Source organism: Andrena cerasifolii, chromosome 16, assembly GCF_050908995.1.
Source record: "Andrena cerasifolii isolate SP2316 chromosome 16, iyAndCera1_principal, whole genome shotgun sequence".
Taxonomy (NCBI): Eukaryota; Metazoa; Arthropoda; class Insecta; order Hymenoptera; family Andrenidae; genus Andrena; species Andrena cerasifolii.
Window position 1 is genome coordinate 8,527,391 of NC_135133.1, and position 16,195 is coordinate 8,543,585.

The 16,195-nt window shown below is 46.1% G+C and overlaps 2 protein-coding genes across 4 annotated transcripts; one reads left to right on the top strand and one right to left on the bottom strand.

Annotated features, from left to right (window-relative positions):
- Positions 1–9,764: 9,764 nt before the first annotated feature.
- Positions 9,765–11,482, bottom strand: LOC143377969 (uncharacterized). Of its 2 annotated transcripts, none has more exons than XM_076829841.1 (4): positions 10,585–11,482; positions 10,305–10,512; positions 10,061–10,193; positions 9,765–9,959 (listed from the first exon to the last, which is right to left on the bottom strand). In XM_076829841.1, the coding sequence occupies exons 1-4, from the start codon at positions 11,336–11,338 to the stop codon at positions 9,810–9,812; spliced, it is 1,245 nt and encodes a 414-aa protein (XP_076685956.1). In that variant the 5' UTR covers positions 11,339–11,482; the 3' UTR covers positions 9,765–9,809. The 2 variants fall into 2 exon arrangements, with proteins under 2 accessions (XP_076685956.1, XP_076685957.1); XM_076829842.1 differs by having other exon boundaries at positions 9,806–9,955.
- A 2,472-nt stretch (positions 11,483–13,954) lies between these two features.
- On the top strand, positions 13,955–16,017 carry LOC143377986 (uncharacterized). Of its 2 annotated transcripts, XM_076829870.1 has the most exons (4): positions 13,955–14,554; positions 15,030–15,249; positions 15,633–15,704; positions 15,753–16,017. In XM_076829870.1, the coding sequence occupies exons 1-4, from the start codon at positions 14,498–14,500 to the stop codon at positions 15,863–15,865; spliced, it is 462 nt and encodes a 153-aa protein (XP_076685985.1). In that variant the 5' UTR covers positions 13,955–14,497; the 3' UTR covers positions 15,866–16,017. The 2 variants fall into 2 exon arrangements, with proteins under 2 accessions (XP_076685985.1, XP_076685984.1); XM_076829869.1 differs by having other exon boundaries at positions 15,633–16,017.
- The last annotated feature ends 178 nt before the right edge of the window (positions 16,018–16,195 follow it).

Consider the following 16,195-nt stretch of genomic DNA (forward strand, 5'->3'; position numbering starts at 1 on the left):
GAAGAACGGAGACGAAAACGTATCCCGATACTGGATAAAGGAAGCTTTGGCCGGGCAACACTGGGTATTGATCCTTTTTACCGGAACGTCGAAGAGTGTACGCGTCCTTTCACGGCGAGCCATTGAGAGAAATATCGCGATCGGACGCGATAAACGCCAGAAATTGACAATCGGCTTTGGATGCGTCCATACGATCGATATTGGTCTGATCTGACAGAGCCGAATTTTTAATAAATCTCTCTTCACAGATGTTTTTACCAACTTAAAGGGGCCATTACGGGCTGACGATGTATTTTTTTGATATTTTGTTGAATTAACTTTTTAAGCAGAACTACATTTTTTGCACGAGAAAAATTAATTTAACTTTAAAGTGTCGTTGTTTATATTTTTTAAATAATTTTATTTCACCTTTGTGCATTTGAAAGTATACATGTTAAAATACTTGCAGTAATTTTTGCGATGGAAAATATAAATAAATAAAACAGCGATCTCCCGGCAGCGATTTTTTTTCAGTGATAGATATCTTAAATAAAAAAACGCTGCCGGGAGATCGCCTATAATTCCATTATTTATTCATACACCGCATTGCAAAAAAACACTACAATAACTTTAAAATATATAGGTGCTTTCGAGTATACAACCGATTATATACAAAAATCTCTAATTTGAAAAAAAATCCCGAAAATACTTGTCTTTTCAGACCATACAAATAGGCATAACCCCTTAAATAGTAGTTCGTGAAATTCTTTTCCGATTTCAGCGGTGTATAAGTCGATGTTGCGGTGCACCATTGCGAAAGGCAACTGCATCCAACACCCTCCCCCCCGCCCCTACGCATTAATGAAATCGCTAAGTGATCAACACGGAGTTAAAGATCGTAAAGCCCCGATTCCGCGTGTGGAATTAAAGGAAGGCAAAGAAAAGGCTGTGGGAGGGATATCCGGCGAGGGACTTTGACAAGAAAATTGAATCTCCAATAAGCGAATACGTGCAAGTGCGGGCTTAAAGCCTAATCCTCTGGCGAAGGCGCAGCCCCCTGGCAAAATTCAATCGTCGCATCCTGCTCATTGCGCTCGTCGAGGAGCGTTCGTACGTGCGGCTGCCGCGTGTTCCCGTACGAGTAAGCTCCGTTGCTCTCCAGGGAGGGCGAGGAAGAGGAGCAGGAGCGTTCGGGGTCTGGTTGCCGGTGAAAAAGGCCACCCCCTCTGATACACAAGATCAGAGCAAAGTCCCTACGTGCGGCGCCTTCCGCAATCTGCATTACGTATTTGCCAAGAATCAATAAACCAGGGAGTACCGCTGACACAGCCACGAGAATGGAGCTTGGGAACAGAAGAAAAAAGAGCCGCGGAGCATCTGCAGGGAGAGAGGACAAGAACGGGGTGGCTAATTAAAACGAATCGATGCCACCGAGCACGGTGAAAGCTCGCGCGGCGAGCGTCACGCGTGATGCTGCCCATTGAATTAATAACGGGGATCGACTTTAAAATTTCGCCCGCGCCATTAAAAGCGGGGTACACGCGGGGGAGGGTGTCGTGCATAAACTCCCGTCGAAACAGTCGCCGATGAAAGTTTCATTGCGGACTAATGGCGGTGGATTCGCGGGCCACGCATTATTACCCGCCACCCCCGAAAAGCAGGTGCACGGCGACGGCACATAAAACGTCGCGTTATCGAGTTAGCCCGTAACCGGAGGCAAGATGCCCGCCTTGTTCCGCCTCCTCGCGTCCTCCGCTTGTAAAGTAGCTTCGCAGCGGCCGCGACACGAGTGCCGGATCTTTGATCCCAGCTGCTCGCAGCCGTACAAGGCACCTTTAATGATTAAAACAGCCCGTCGCCTTGTCTTCGCCCGCGGGAGCGCCGCGGAGAGGCCCCTGTAAGCCTTCACCTATCCCGGGGAGAGCGGACCGTCGCCTCCTATGACCTCTCATCGGGAAGAGCACCCTATACCGATACAGGAGATCAGAGGAAGCCCGGCCATGCGGCATCGTCCGTAATCTGTATCACGTCCCTCTCCTTCCAGCGGCCGTCGCTCCCCTCGCCGCTCTCCTCGTCTTTCCAAAATCGATTTCGGTCGGCGAGCGGGGCCGCGCCCAGCTCAACATACCGAGTTCGACTTGAACAGAGTGGCCGAGGGAGTGGGCCGCGCGGGGGGAACGAAGACACAGGGGCGAGAGGGGGAGTACGAGAAAGGGAGGGAAACACTGAGAGGGTGAGTTAGCTTCATTTAACCGAGAAGGCTCCGGCTCCTGCCACGTCGTGCGTGCGATACTCCCGACCCCCTCACTTGCCCTTTTCGTGGTTCCGCCACCCGCTGCCGCGATACGCCTCCGCTTCCCTGCGCCCCGGCCCTACCACGTAACCTTGCCTGGGGAATGCGAAACCGACGGGAGACCTACTTACGAGAATTCTTTCGCGAGATTCCTGCGAGGACTAGCAACCGTTCGGAAGTTCTGCCGGCGCTTTTTACGGTGCAAGTTGGAAACATGACGGGGATATGTTGGCTTTTTTTTGTGGAATGGATACAGGGAACGGGGGAGCGCTGTGTTGCTTGTGATCACGGGGACGGACTTCTGGTACTGACCGCTGTTATGGAATATAAGACAGTAACAAGGAGGATACGAACTTCTGAAATTTCTGCTGCCTACAGTTTAACTTCTCTACTCTAAAGTTTGCCCGTGCTATTAGCAGGCTTCAAATAAACATATCAGCCACACTAAGGAAGTTTAAGGGGTTAGATACACCTAGGACCGTGGAAAGAGGCGACTTTTTAGGAATTATTTTTAACAATCGCAATGTGCACTTGAGAGCTTATAATTTATAGAATATTTCCAAAATAAAATAAGGATAATTCGTCTTGTTCGCCGTGTAGCTGCTGTTGAACAAAGGACGATCGTCACGTAAGGAGTTTGCGGTGCCAGAAATAGCTCCTCTAGGTGTCATCCAAAAGGAAACTGTCTCTTAAAGTATGTAAGAGAGACTAGTCTTTATTTACGCTATTTCCACAATTTTTATTTTTAAAAAACATATGAGTGTTCGAAGCTTTATTGAGGAACGAAATATAGGGGCAAAATATTTTTTTATTATCCATAACTTCTAATAGTGGGCAAAAGTTGCCTTTTATAATGTTATTTAAGCTGTGAAAGTTTGATCTTGATCAACAAATTTTTTGAGGTGCCGCAAGCCAGTCGAAAGTCACACCATCAGTAAATATGAATATTTGAATGGCTTAGCTAACTTCGTCACAGCTTAAATAACTTTATAAAAGGCATCTTTTGCCCACTATTAGAAGTCATGAATAATAAAAAAATATTTTGCCCCTATATTTCGTTCCACCCTATTATTGAACCCTGTAATGCAATTTCTCAGGCAAATTTCAACAGTGTTTTGATGATTAAATCTAAACTGTGGTTATTACAAAAATTCCGCACGATAAAGACTAGATATTGATGTCAGAATTAATCTTGCCATGTTTCATTCAAATCGGTTGAGTAGTTTTTCAAATACCATTGGCACCGATTTGAGAAACGTAGTTTCTACAAAACAGTGTTTAGGGTTTAATGTGCAGGTCAAAGTGAGATAATCTTCTTTTTGTAATTTACAGAAAATCGTCGATTCCGGGAATTTCGAACATCATAGATTTTGCTCTTCGTCTCATTTCCTTTAGAATTAAACCCCAAGAATTCGGTAGGAGAAGCTAGCTCCTTCGAGCGAGGCGCGTTTGCTCCGGCGGTATCGCCGACGGAGAGGGAGGCATTAAAAATTCTGCGCGCAGGAGGCCCAGTCGAAAGCAGGTGTCACAAGGCCGCCCCTTAAGTGCTCCCGTTAATTGTAAGTAGCGAAGTTTAAAAGAGACGCGGCGGCCAGGGTGGCCCGCGGTGGTGTTCGCGCGCGCCTCTCCGTGCAGTGTGCAGCGGCGTGTGCACAGAAAAGCGCGCGAGTCGCGGGAGTGCATCCGCATCCGACGACGGTTGTGCACACGTAAACGGAGCACTTGTGCACGCCTACCGTCACGTACACGTTCCAACGCACATGACTGCCCCGTAGTCGCATTTTCGCGAGCCAATGACTGTGAAATCGAGCGTTTTCCCCGCTTTTTTTCTCTCTGTTTCGTCGCAGCCACCCCCTACGCGGAACTGCTGCCAGCCGCCACTCGTCCTCCAGGAATTCCTCGGCGGAGCGCGTGCACCGCCGATCGATAATGAGTCCTGGCTACAGTCATCGACCGCCCTCGTCGATTTACTTAACTGTTACGGCGGGGACGTTTCTCTAGAAGACACATGGTAGGCTCGCGACTGGAGGGAAAGAAAGTAGGCAGAAGATCTGACATCGAGATTAAAGCAACCCTTAACTCGATAAGACAGCGGGCAAAGTCCGTCGACCGAACGTCGCCAGCCGTGACTTAATCCTCGCTGGCCAGCCGCCCGTGATTTTTCCACCTCGCGGGGACCAAGACCGGCAGCGAGCGGGTCGCTGTGAAAATCGGGATGCACCGGGGCGGAGTTAATAATTCAGCCAGCTCCCAGCCAGCCCGGCCGGTATCGATAAATAATGAAGCAGTCGAAAGGCAAGATTACCCTTTGAGGTGGTGTTTTTCGCCCCGCTTTCCGTATTCGGGGCAAATATTTACGGAAACGTCGCTGGCCGTTTATTAATAGGGACAGAGGACGACTGCCGGGTGAGGGGCGAGGAATGGGCAACGGCGAGGATTGTCTGCGGGAAATAGAAGCGCGGAACGGGGCTCGCGGAACGGTGGAAAGAAAGGAAATGCGATTTCTCGGGGCTGCTCTTTCGACGTTCCACGGCTATTGGGATCCTGTACACGAACTCGAAGGCGAAGGAGCATCGGGGAATTTAAAGTACATCGCCCCGCGCTGTTCAGCGTTATATTTTCAAGCCCGCTGCGGATCTCGCCGATTTCGCGATATACACGACGCGCGGGAGCTTTCCTCGTAAAATATAGCACGCTATCAAATTGCCCGGGAAGCTACGGGTCGGGAGCGTGTACAGGGTGATCCTTATAAAGCGAGCCGCGCGATTGTGTGCGAAATTTGTTGGCTTACGGAGGGACTGATCGTACGAAAAATGTACGGCTTACGGAGGGGCGTCGCATGGCGAGGAAGATTGGCTGTTTGACGCGGGGTTGGTCGGGTGGGAGCCTCGACTTCGTTAGCTGGAATGATATAGTATTGCTGGAATTGCAGGATTTGTTTCGTGGCACGAGGCGCTTTTCTGCCGCTTGCAATGGTTCGCAGGATGGGTCTAAGTACCAATTGCAAGCACTTCGGTGCAACCACTGATGATTTTCAGACGATGAAAGTTTTCACCGGTATCGGTAAAAAGTTGTGGTGCGTAGGAAGCTCGGTTAAATAACGCGACGTGGAAAGTGCATATTGTCAACAAGTTGCAGGTCGATAAATGGAGCACCTATCGTAACAAGTGGCGGCAGGAAGTGGACTGTCGAGATCACTTCAGTGGGTTTTAGATCTTGAATAAACTTGTGTCGTAGATTGCGACAGTTATCTCATACGAACCACTAAATTGACGTTCATGAATTTGTAACACTTTCCTTTAAGGGGGACTCTCGTCTAACAGCCCCAAAAGTAGCTGATAGTTGAGAATTTCTTTTGAAAAAACTGTTGGTCATATTGGATTAAACGTTTTTGGGATATAATAAGGCATCTTTAAACTTGCAGAAAATATTTTTTCTATGTTGATCCGTCTTATTATTTATCGACGCCAACATCGTCGAACAGGTTAACACGAGTCCACAATAATTAGAAATAATAAAACGGATCGACATAAAAAAATCTACAAGTTTAAAGATGCCTCCTTGTATCGAAAAAGAGTTTAATGCGATATTAACAATCGTTTTTTAAAAAAAAAAATCATAAATTTCGGGGGATGTTACACGAGAAGCCCCCATTAACCAGGGACCTGGAACGAAATATTTTTTCATTTCGTTTGGGTTTAGCTCCGATAATAATAATTGCCTGCTGAAAAATATTTCGTTTCCATTAAAATGAAAAATATATTTTGTACCGAACCAGTTATTTCATATTTATAAAAAAACTTATATAAACTTATTTTTTAACAATTTTATTGCATTTGGCATTTATATGGTAAAATATTTATAAGCAGATGGATCGGTCGTTTTGAAGGAGCCACCCTTTATAGCCAAGGAAGGAAGAAGGAAAAGTGAAGCAACGTTGGATATAATATTTCAATCTGGCATTAAAGGAAAGTACTCGTCCCTGGATCTTTTCTTGCCCTTGCCCTCGGAGAAATAAATGCGCCGCCACTCGACAGAACTATGTTGCGCAAGAATAATTACTGCGTAATCTACGCTGCGGATTATCGTGCGCCATTTAATTGCTGTGTTAAACGGCGCATGAAGCTGAATCTTTTTCCGCGAATGCTTTAGACATTAATTTCTTTTACTTCGGAGCGCCGTCAAAGGATGCAATGGGGCATTTTACAAAGGCTGTTTCATTCATGTTTCATGCTGGCGGTGATCATAATCTCGGGCTTTAAATTTAACCTGTCAGATAAAATGCACAATACCTCTCGTCTGATAGACTTTAATAAACTTCCGTTTGGCATTAATAAGCGTCGCAGCATTTTTAGTCGTCTAATTTTTACATTATAACGGACCCTCTAATTTGCATATTAAAAGGCACAGAGGTAGACGAAGCCTTTATTAACTCCTGGTAGACGTCGACCTGTCCTCGAACAAAAGAGGAACTCTCATTAGCCACGCGTCCGTTTAATCCGCTAATATTCATCGGCTTGTAATGCCCTCCTCCGAGCAAACACCCACGCTAAATAATCCAATCGATGATCAACTAATAATAAGTTCGAACTAGCTGCAGTCCCTAATGAGGCGCTGCGATGCCTCCTTTTAAATTATGCACCGTGGAAGATGTCCGATAATTTTCGACGCCGCTGCTCGCGCGGAGGGACAAAAGCGACGACGAACCTACAGGGTGTAACGAATTATTTATCACAGCCTTTGCACATAAATCCGAGCGTCTGAATCGGAGGAAATTTCCTGGAAGAAAATAACTGCCGAGCACTTGCTAGCAGTTGCTACATAACTCAATGCTCGGTAAACTCGCGGAGGAACTTTAAACCTAAGAAATTCCAGGCACCCCGAGCAAGCGCAAACTATTGCAATCCTCTTAAACAAAGCCTTAGCACGGAAAACCCTCGAGCATTCTCCGTGCAGTCTCTATTCCGACCTAGCAATGTTTATTCTTCCCAAATAATTCAACACCCCATATGCAAGCACGGACGCCAACACGTGGACCGCCAGCCAGGCGCCGGACGATCGACCGTTTTCCATCTCGCCAGTAATTCGGTCCTTTGTACGCTGGCCATCAGATTATTAACTATCATCGGGAGGTAAATGTAGCGTGGCCGCAGCTTGCAGACGATCAATAATTCATGCACGACGAACTTGCTAGCGCTCGAAAAGGATTAATTCGGGCATACGACCCTTGGCCGGCTATCGCGGTCCTCCACGATGGCCCCCGACGTAGGCGTAGTGGCTCTCCGAGTCCATTGTCGGCCTCCACCCGCGGTCCACCCTCCCCGGCCGGCGGATGCATCGAACTCCGTAGTATTTATAAAGTTTCTGACGTTAAGAGGGAGGATGGGCCTGGAGTGGTCCATTGCCAGCGGGCGTCTACGGAAGATTCGAGGAAGACCCATTGAAAGGCACGATGAAAACTTCTTAATTCCAGACATGCTCCAGTTTTCGCCCACGGAGAGTGGCTCCGCGGCGCGCACAGAGGAACAGCTAGCGGAGGCTGTCGCTGGGAAAAGCGGCCCTTTTCATCGAGGCGTTTATACACCGGGGCCACGTTATTACCGAGCCAAGAAGAAAAGTTCCGCTTCACACTCAGCCGGGGTATTAATGGGAGCAACCCCGTTGGCCCGCTCCGTTAGCAGCGCGAGCCGTGGCGGGCGACGATAAATGCGCGCCCACCTCCGCCCGTCGTAATCGGGAAACAAGTTCAACGGGAGACGTTCTGCGGGGATTTATTTCGATTGCGTTTCTGGTCGGGAACACCGACCACGGGGGATGAATAGGAACGAACGTATCGCGTGACTATGATTTTATTACCAGCTTCATCCCCTTCCGGGTTAATTTACCGTCAACCCTTGGCTGAGGCACGGCTGGCATTCTTTGGCCATTCCTTTTATTTCTCCAATGACCATTAATTCGGCTCCTAAGTGGCGGAGTGGTATTGATTATTTCTCAGAGAACATTTTGTTTATTTTTTTTTTTCTTTTGTACGAAGTGACGTAGTGATGCATATTGGGAAATTCGAGGGCCAAGATTTCGTATGAATTCGGTAATCTTGGAGGGCGTTGTTCGTTGGTTTCGCGACAGACGCGAGGGTCGCCCCGTGCAAAAGTTATCGTTTTCATAACTCATCCCGTTCGAAGAGGGCGGTTCGCGCGAGGGGTTGACCGACCAATGAAAATATGTCCCTGTTACGAGAGGATTAGCGAGGATTAGCTGCAAGATTTAGAATCATCTCGCGTTCGCCGCTCGCTAAACTACTAATCCGGAAATATGATCACCTTCCTTCAGGATCCCCGAGACAGCAGTATCTACCCCGCGAAATATTGTGTAACGCGAATGCAACTCACGATATATTCATAATTCCGGGCTCTAATGGAATTCCATGCTTTAGGGTTCCCCGAAAAGCAGAGAATTAAATTGAGCCGAATCACAGAGAAGGAGCTCGAGGGAATGCAGAAGCTTTTATCACGATCACTTTCTCCACCGAAGCAACGGAGATGCTCTCTGCTCGTAGGCGAACAGCGCGGCTACCTTCACCCTCCGCGAGATAAAGATATAAAAGAATGGGATTATACACGAGTATGCTGGATTCAGCGATTCATATTATACCCCATGCCTGCCAATCTCACCGAGGCGGGCACGGATGAGATAGCGAGCCGTCGCGAGTTCAGGTTACGAGTTGCTCAAACTGCTGCCGACGTAAAGAAACCAAGAGAGCAGTTTGCTTATCTCGGAGTGAATGCGCGAGCCGTGAAATCCTTCTCATAGTTCGCGTTGAAAGAGGCTCGACTTTCGTCAGATCTGCGGGCGTAACTGCAATTGAGAAAATCTCGGGGAAGAATACACCTGCTCCGAGACTCCTTAAGGTACGATGCTAATAGTTGGACAAGCATGCCGCAGGATATTTCCCCAAGTTCCACGGAAATTTTACCGCCGTCTTGTCCTATTCGAGCTGACGTTTCGTGCTGCATATAAATGAGGGATATTAACGAACTAAATATCGCGGAGATAATAACATATTCAAGGGAGACACGACATTTAGTTGCGAGCGCATTATTTAGCGCCTCGTGGCGCCGACTTCTACCGTGCGTCGCGTCACCGCCAATCTAAATGCTCAAGAATTATTCGGAATTGTTCTAAAATTCAAATACAGGAAAATACAGGGAAAGATATGTTTCCGCTACATAGCCTCGCCATTAGTTTACGGTTCCCAAGGGTGCGCGAAGGGTTATGAGGCCCTGCGAAACAGGGAGCCGGCTGGTGTCACGCCCTACGGAGGGCTACTGGCGCCAAGTTATAATTGCTATATGTTAACTAACACGAACATGTAGCAGCGAAATTACGTTTTTATGGACGAACGGCCAATGTTCCGCGAATAGTTTCCTCAATTGAGCTCGCGTTTATTCTGGAATATTTTTTTCAGCTAGGGTAGCTTACTTAGGGGCTTTATTTAACAAAAGTGTTTCATTTACAAAGTAAATTTTCACTTACTCGGTCACTCCTGCTTCTTGTTCAGATTCATGTAAAATTGCTGCAACCTTTTCAGCCACTCTTGCCACGACCTCTCCAGAACGTCGCCTTTAACCTCGTGAACAGTGGCAGGCTCCCCGTTCGTGTACGCAGTCACAACCAATCCCCTATCTACCTGCGAATGCAGTTCGAATTATTTGCACGCGATTAACGCGCTGCTTAATTCTGTTGTTAAACTCCACCCTGGAGGGTACATTATCTAGAAATAATCGCTACCTTAAATGGATACTGGTTCGAAGCGTTCACAGCGCCAATGTAGGCAGCGAGCTGCACCGGCGCGTCGTAGGTCGCCGCAAGCGTCGACTTCCGTTTCGTCGATCTCTTCCAATCGATCAAGTGCAATCTGTCCCTAGATACGTTGTTTCGGAACGATTAGAACTATGAAGCTTCCGAGCGGAGTCACGCGATGTATGATAAACACGGATTTCCCCTGCAACGACAAAGCGAATTTCTGTTTTACCTGTAAGAAGCAATGCAGTCAGCGATCCCCTTGTACCGCAGATGCGGATGCAACACCCGAGTCTCGACTCCTTGAACAGCCTGTATCTCTTCCAGAACCGGCAGCACGCTGGAATGTAAAAACCTGACTTCGGGGGGAATCTCGACTTCCTTCTGTAGCAAAATATCTTCGATGCACGCGTGAAACAATCGACCGTTTATCAGCAATTCTGAAACGGAACAGCGAGTGAGGAGACATTACCGACTGAACCGCGTAGGTGTACGGTGGATAAGTCCAGCACCTTTGCAGAATATGTCAAACTGCTCGACACCGAGCTTGCTGATCATATTTTTTTTCCACTGCTCCAAAGCTATTCTTGCATTTATGGACATAGTTTCCTGAAGAACGCGCGTCACGCTTGGAATATCGGAATTTTCCGGCTCTTTGTCCTTTATGGCGGCACTCTCGAGAGTTTTAATACCAGAGATGGAGAATGAAGTTATGTTTTCCACTCTATCTGGTGGCACTATGAAGTAGCTGTTCCATACGCAGTGCGCCAAATTTTCGGAAATGTATTTTGAGATGTTTTGTAGTTGGCTGGTGTCCTTGATATCTGTGTATTTTTCGTAGTTATCAGAGAGCTCTTGCACCTTCTTTTTTGTACGGGGCACGTATCTTAAGTTTCTTACATCTGATGCATTCAGCACCCATAAATGTTCCGATCGTTTCGGATCACTCTCGTTTACGAATTTTCCTTTGCTTTCTGTTTCGTTGCTTAAAATTTGCACGCATTTCCCTTTTCCCCCTTTCATCAATCTTCCAAACAACCGTTTATCTGTGCGATTTCTCAGCAATACACTATCCTTTCTATTAACACCGGTTTTGTCCTCACCTCCGTTTGTACACGTGCTCGAAAATATATCTTTCTTCTTCGCAAATCTGAGTTTCGAATTTATAATACTTCCGAGTGACGAGTTCGAAATGGATAATCGAATCATACTTTCCACATTAAATTCGCAGAAAAATAAATGACACAAGTATTTATTACAAAACATAATTAATATTGGTGTTGTTTGTATAAACGATTTACTGCCGCAATAATATCTCACATTTTAAATCATTACTGTAACGCATTAGTAAATATTTCTTCTTAACAAATCCCAGTGAATAATCGTTATTATCGGTTCTTTACAAACAAATTAGAGGTTAGGTGGCCACTTGAAATACGTTTGAGGTTATGTTCATAAATGCTCTGAAATGTAAATGTTTTCGAACTCGTGGCGCGATCACTCGGGCATTCCCTCCACCAGCATATTATTCGCTTTATCGTAAGTCGTGAAAGTAGTTCGACGATCGTCGATAAATTTGAATTGCGATATAATTTAACTTTTCCATTTGGAAGTGCATCGTAAATCCCTTTATACATCTTTCTCGATTATTTTATTCCCATAAGATTTATAAAATCGAATGCAATAAATCAATAAGAATGTATGGAACGATAGTGACTAGAGTCTAGTCGACGCAAAGTGTTGAATTAAATTTTCAAACACTTTTCACTACATGAAAATTGTCACCTCGTATTAGATGAATTAGAACCTTCTCTACAAGTGTTGCATTTGATACGATTCGACTCTAAATTCTCTTCGACTGGGAGATCTATACGTTGTTTGGTAGGAAGGACGATCATTTATCCCCAATGGCCACGCATCACTGTGGCCAATGAAAGTAAAACGTGGGCAGTAATTTATCAGGCTTTAGGCGGCTCGGTTCGTTCCAGCGCCTGCTCGCAATTTCGAAGTTAGCCGCTTATCAAACTACCGACCGTCAATCTAATGATCAGAGTGGGGTGCAACCCCTTCATCGTTAATCGTTGCACAATAACCCTCGGTACGCGATATTCAGCGGCTTTCGTAACCGATATTTAGTAATATCCACTAACTAAACTCGCAAGAAATTTGTTCACTTTTCCTAATTGCGTTCCCTTACGTAATAGTAATGCCCGCGCGGCTTTTACATCGGAACAAAACAGCAAAACACCCGGCGAACCAGCCGCTGCTTGACATTTCAGATCACTATCGATCAGGGTACACGTGTCGCGTCACGTGACGCTGAATTCTCAAGTACTTAACAAATTACCTAACAAATTTTTTAAATAGAAACGAACATAATATTAGAGGGATAGGAGTGTGCAAAGAAGCGTGCCAGAGATACTATATGATACAGTGTAGATGGCAATCATTTTGAATAGCTGGCACAGAAGAAATCATTTGTATGTCGATTCTTTATCTATCGAACCAGATCTTCGTGTCTTCTGCTTACTCGAGTATTAAAAACAGATTGTAAATTAATATACTTTTAGCATTTTCCTTTTTAATATAAGATATGCGACAAAGAAAAAGTAGTACTACAGCCACGGACATCCACCTTTTGCTTATGGAAGGACGTAGTACTACATCACTGATCGCGAAAGTATTAAATGACTCACCCTAGAAATAGAATCGTTTTTGTTTTTTTTTTTTGCGGCAGGATATGATCGATGATTGAGTAATACATACACGATAAAACACAAATGGTAAGACACCGAATCTCTCTGTTCACTCGTTACCAATGACATTTCTCAAGAATCGTCACACTTTCAAATCATAAGTTTGTACCTTCCTCGACTCCCAAGTCTGAATTATCATCATCGAAGTGACGCACCTATCTGCGTAGGAAAGGAGAACCTGCCGTGCGAGAATAGAGCAAATATGTTACCAAAAACTTATCCCTAAATACCTTTGCACGTAACATACACAAATATCGGGTTGGTGCATATTACGCTGGAGATAAAATAACAATTGCTAATGAAAAAATTCCTTAGTCTACGGTGGAGGTGCAATAACAATTGCTAACGCCGGCTTACAACTCGAAAGATGTCACAGAATCTAAACAAAAATGAGATAACGAAAATACCCTATTTAAAAAGCAAAAAATATTCTCATTCAAACTTCCCTAAACGACACAGCAATTTCATAGGTGTGCACTTGTGCAGCAACCTAATCCTTCCCATCTTTTAACTTTAGTCGGCAGCGGTAGTAATAGGGACACTGGCAGTAATTAGGACATCTACCCTAGAGTCTGAAAATCAGACACATCTAACATCCAATTCGATCCAAAAACGACTTCACACTCCCCAATTTCGTTTCTTAACACTCATCTCGCAAGCTTCTACCAAGTCCCCCTAGTTTCGTCAAACTGATTACAAACTGTGCTATTATAACAACGAAAGAATCAGTACCTAAACTTCTGTACCCATTTCCGCGGGGTTGAAACGCAGATCGGTCAGCATCGGCTACAGTAGCTCTGTCTACGTGACGAAACGAGGGCAGGGAGGAAGTGCAAAACGGCAAAAATGCCTATTCGTATTTTTACGTAACGCTGCAACCGAAAACCGTTCCCTTAGCTCGTAGTAACAGTGAAAGTTTCTCTATGGATGAAATTCGAGATGCACGGCGAATACTGGCGAGATGTGTGACCCAGCGTCTGTCCCTCGAAATCATCTCGCCACGCGCCCGCAAGAGATGAGCAATCGGATCTAAGAGCGAGGAGACTCGTTTCCGCAGTAACAGGCGGGCAGGTCGGCCAGGCTCATCCGCTTTCGATGGGTATCGATACTATCGGCCAGAAGCTAACCGCGAACACGATATAAGTCAGGCGTGTGCCCCGCATTTTCGACGCGAAGTTATCGGCTCGGAAAAGGAAAAACGCCGCGGCGTAACACTTTACCGATCGCTTTAATTAGAAATTCGTACGGCGCAGGAATAATTTTTGCGCCCTATCGTTCGATCGGGGGCGATCGCTTCGACTGTTTCGTTTTTTATTTCCTTCTGAACGATCGCTTTCCAAACCAGGAAGGATAACAAACCATCGGCCTCGTGCGAATAACGATTCCGTTTCGTATTCCTATCTATCGTTGATCTTCACAATCGACCAACTTTTTCCCCAACAGACGTGACGGCCCTCCCCACGTATCCGATATCCCTCGCACGACGTCGGAAACGGAAAAATTTCGCGACAGGAGCGCGGGTAACATTGCTTTTAGAAAGGCGTTGCAGAGCCCCCTGCGCGTGGCGCATAATTCTGCGACACGAACACACACGCGATCCGCTCAGCCGGGATGCGGTGTCGAAGTAAAAGACTCCTGGTGGTATAAAAGGGGGTGTACTCTGTGCCGAATGCATCAGTTTCAATCCCGAACTGTCCATCGCTGCATTACTACCATGAACACCATAGTGAGTACCTCAGCCTGGCTGAGCCAAGAAGCTTGCTACCGGTCCGACTGAACTGGTCGGGAGCCTACCACCAGGCATTGTCTAAACCTGACCGTACCCTGTCACCGCACCGACGAACTCGAAGCTTCCCTTTTTTCACTGAATCTTCAAGTACTAGTGTAACCCTATCTCCTGACGACACACGTTAGTTGCAGCAAACGAGTTTGCTCATTTAGCACCTGTGTTTTTTTGGTTAAACTAGTGGCGAGATGAGAGTTGTTTGTTTCATTCATTATTGCACATTGCGTAATGCAGTCCCTCGGACTTCTTCGTACCATCTCGTGCGTTCTGTTAGGCAGTTAGGTTGATAGTTATGATTCTGTAATGCCCTGTATGAGTGAACTGCAGTGTTTGTTTGAATTACTTGCTACTTGAATTGTTCGAATGAGTAATGATGATAAAGGTATTATGTATATCGTTGACGCTTTGTTCGCAGATTGTTATTGCTGTCATCGCCCTGGCGTGCCCCATCTACGGCCAGGCTGAGGAGAAGAGACTCGAGAAAAGAGGACTCAGCCTTGGCCTGAGCTCTGGAGGTTTGGGAGGAGGTTTGGGAGGAGGTTTGGGAGGCGGTTTAGGTGGCGGTTATGGCGGAGGTTTGGGCGGAGGTTTGGGCGGAGGTTTAAGCGGAGGATACGGCGGAAGTCTAGGTGGAGGTAACATCATTTAATATCTAAGAAACGTTCCTTTCGCGAGAAAAGATCCCCACGCATCAGCCTAAGTGCCCCTTCGTCTTATCTCAAATTTCTTCTCGTCAATTTCGCAACAGAATGTAACTACCAGGCAACCGGAAGCTTACATAATATGCGGTTGATCTTCGAGTATCTATGACCAATTCATTGATACCTATCAATTTATCCGTACTGTCTAGCTACTACCGTGCGATCTCTAGCAATTCCTATCTTCGGTCCAAGGCACTCGCAATCCCCTAATTCGTGCACAACACACGACGGTTTCGACTCACATTTCCCTATTTACGGTTTCCCCTACTTAACGATTGTTGAGGTAAACACATTACGAAATATCGTTTTTATTGCAGGACTTGGCGGTGGTTCGAGCTACGGCAGGTCATCCCTTCGTCTCAGTAGCGGACATGGAGCTGGACTTGGAGGTGGACTTGGAGGTGGACTTGGAGGTGGACTTGGAGGTGGACTTGGAGGTGGCCTTGGCGGTGGACTTTCTGGAGGATACGGTGGTGGCCTTTCCGGTGGATACGGTGGTGGCCTCTCTGGCGGATATGGCGGTGGTCTCTCTGGTGGACGTGGATGGTGATGACCCAACAGTATTAATCGATGCTGAACCCGCATTGATACAACGCTGAGCTTTAACCCCGGAGCACAACTATAGATTTCTAACATATCCACTGGCTAAACGAGTTTTTATACTGATGTCTGATGTGTGAAATAAATTTTAATACTTTTTAACTAGCAGTGTTAGTTCCTACCTACCCTCTACACCTAGTATTTCGCGTCGATTAATTTTAAGTCACCCGTTGCATTATGGGTGTATTAATGACGTGGATGAAGAACCAAATAAATATAGCTATACGACTGGAATATTCTGGTTTTGTTAATATTCCTTTGAAAGGAAACTAAGGGGGTT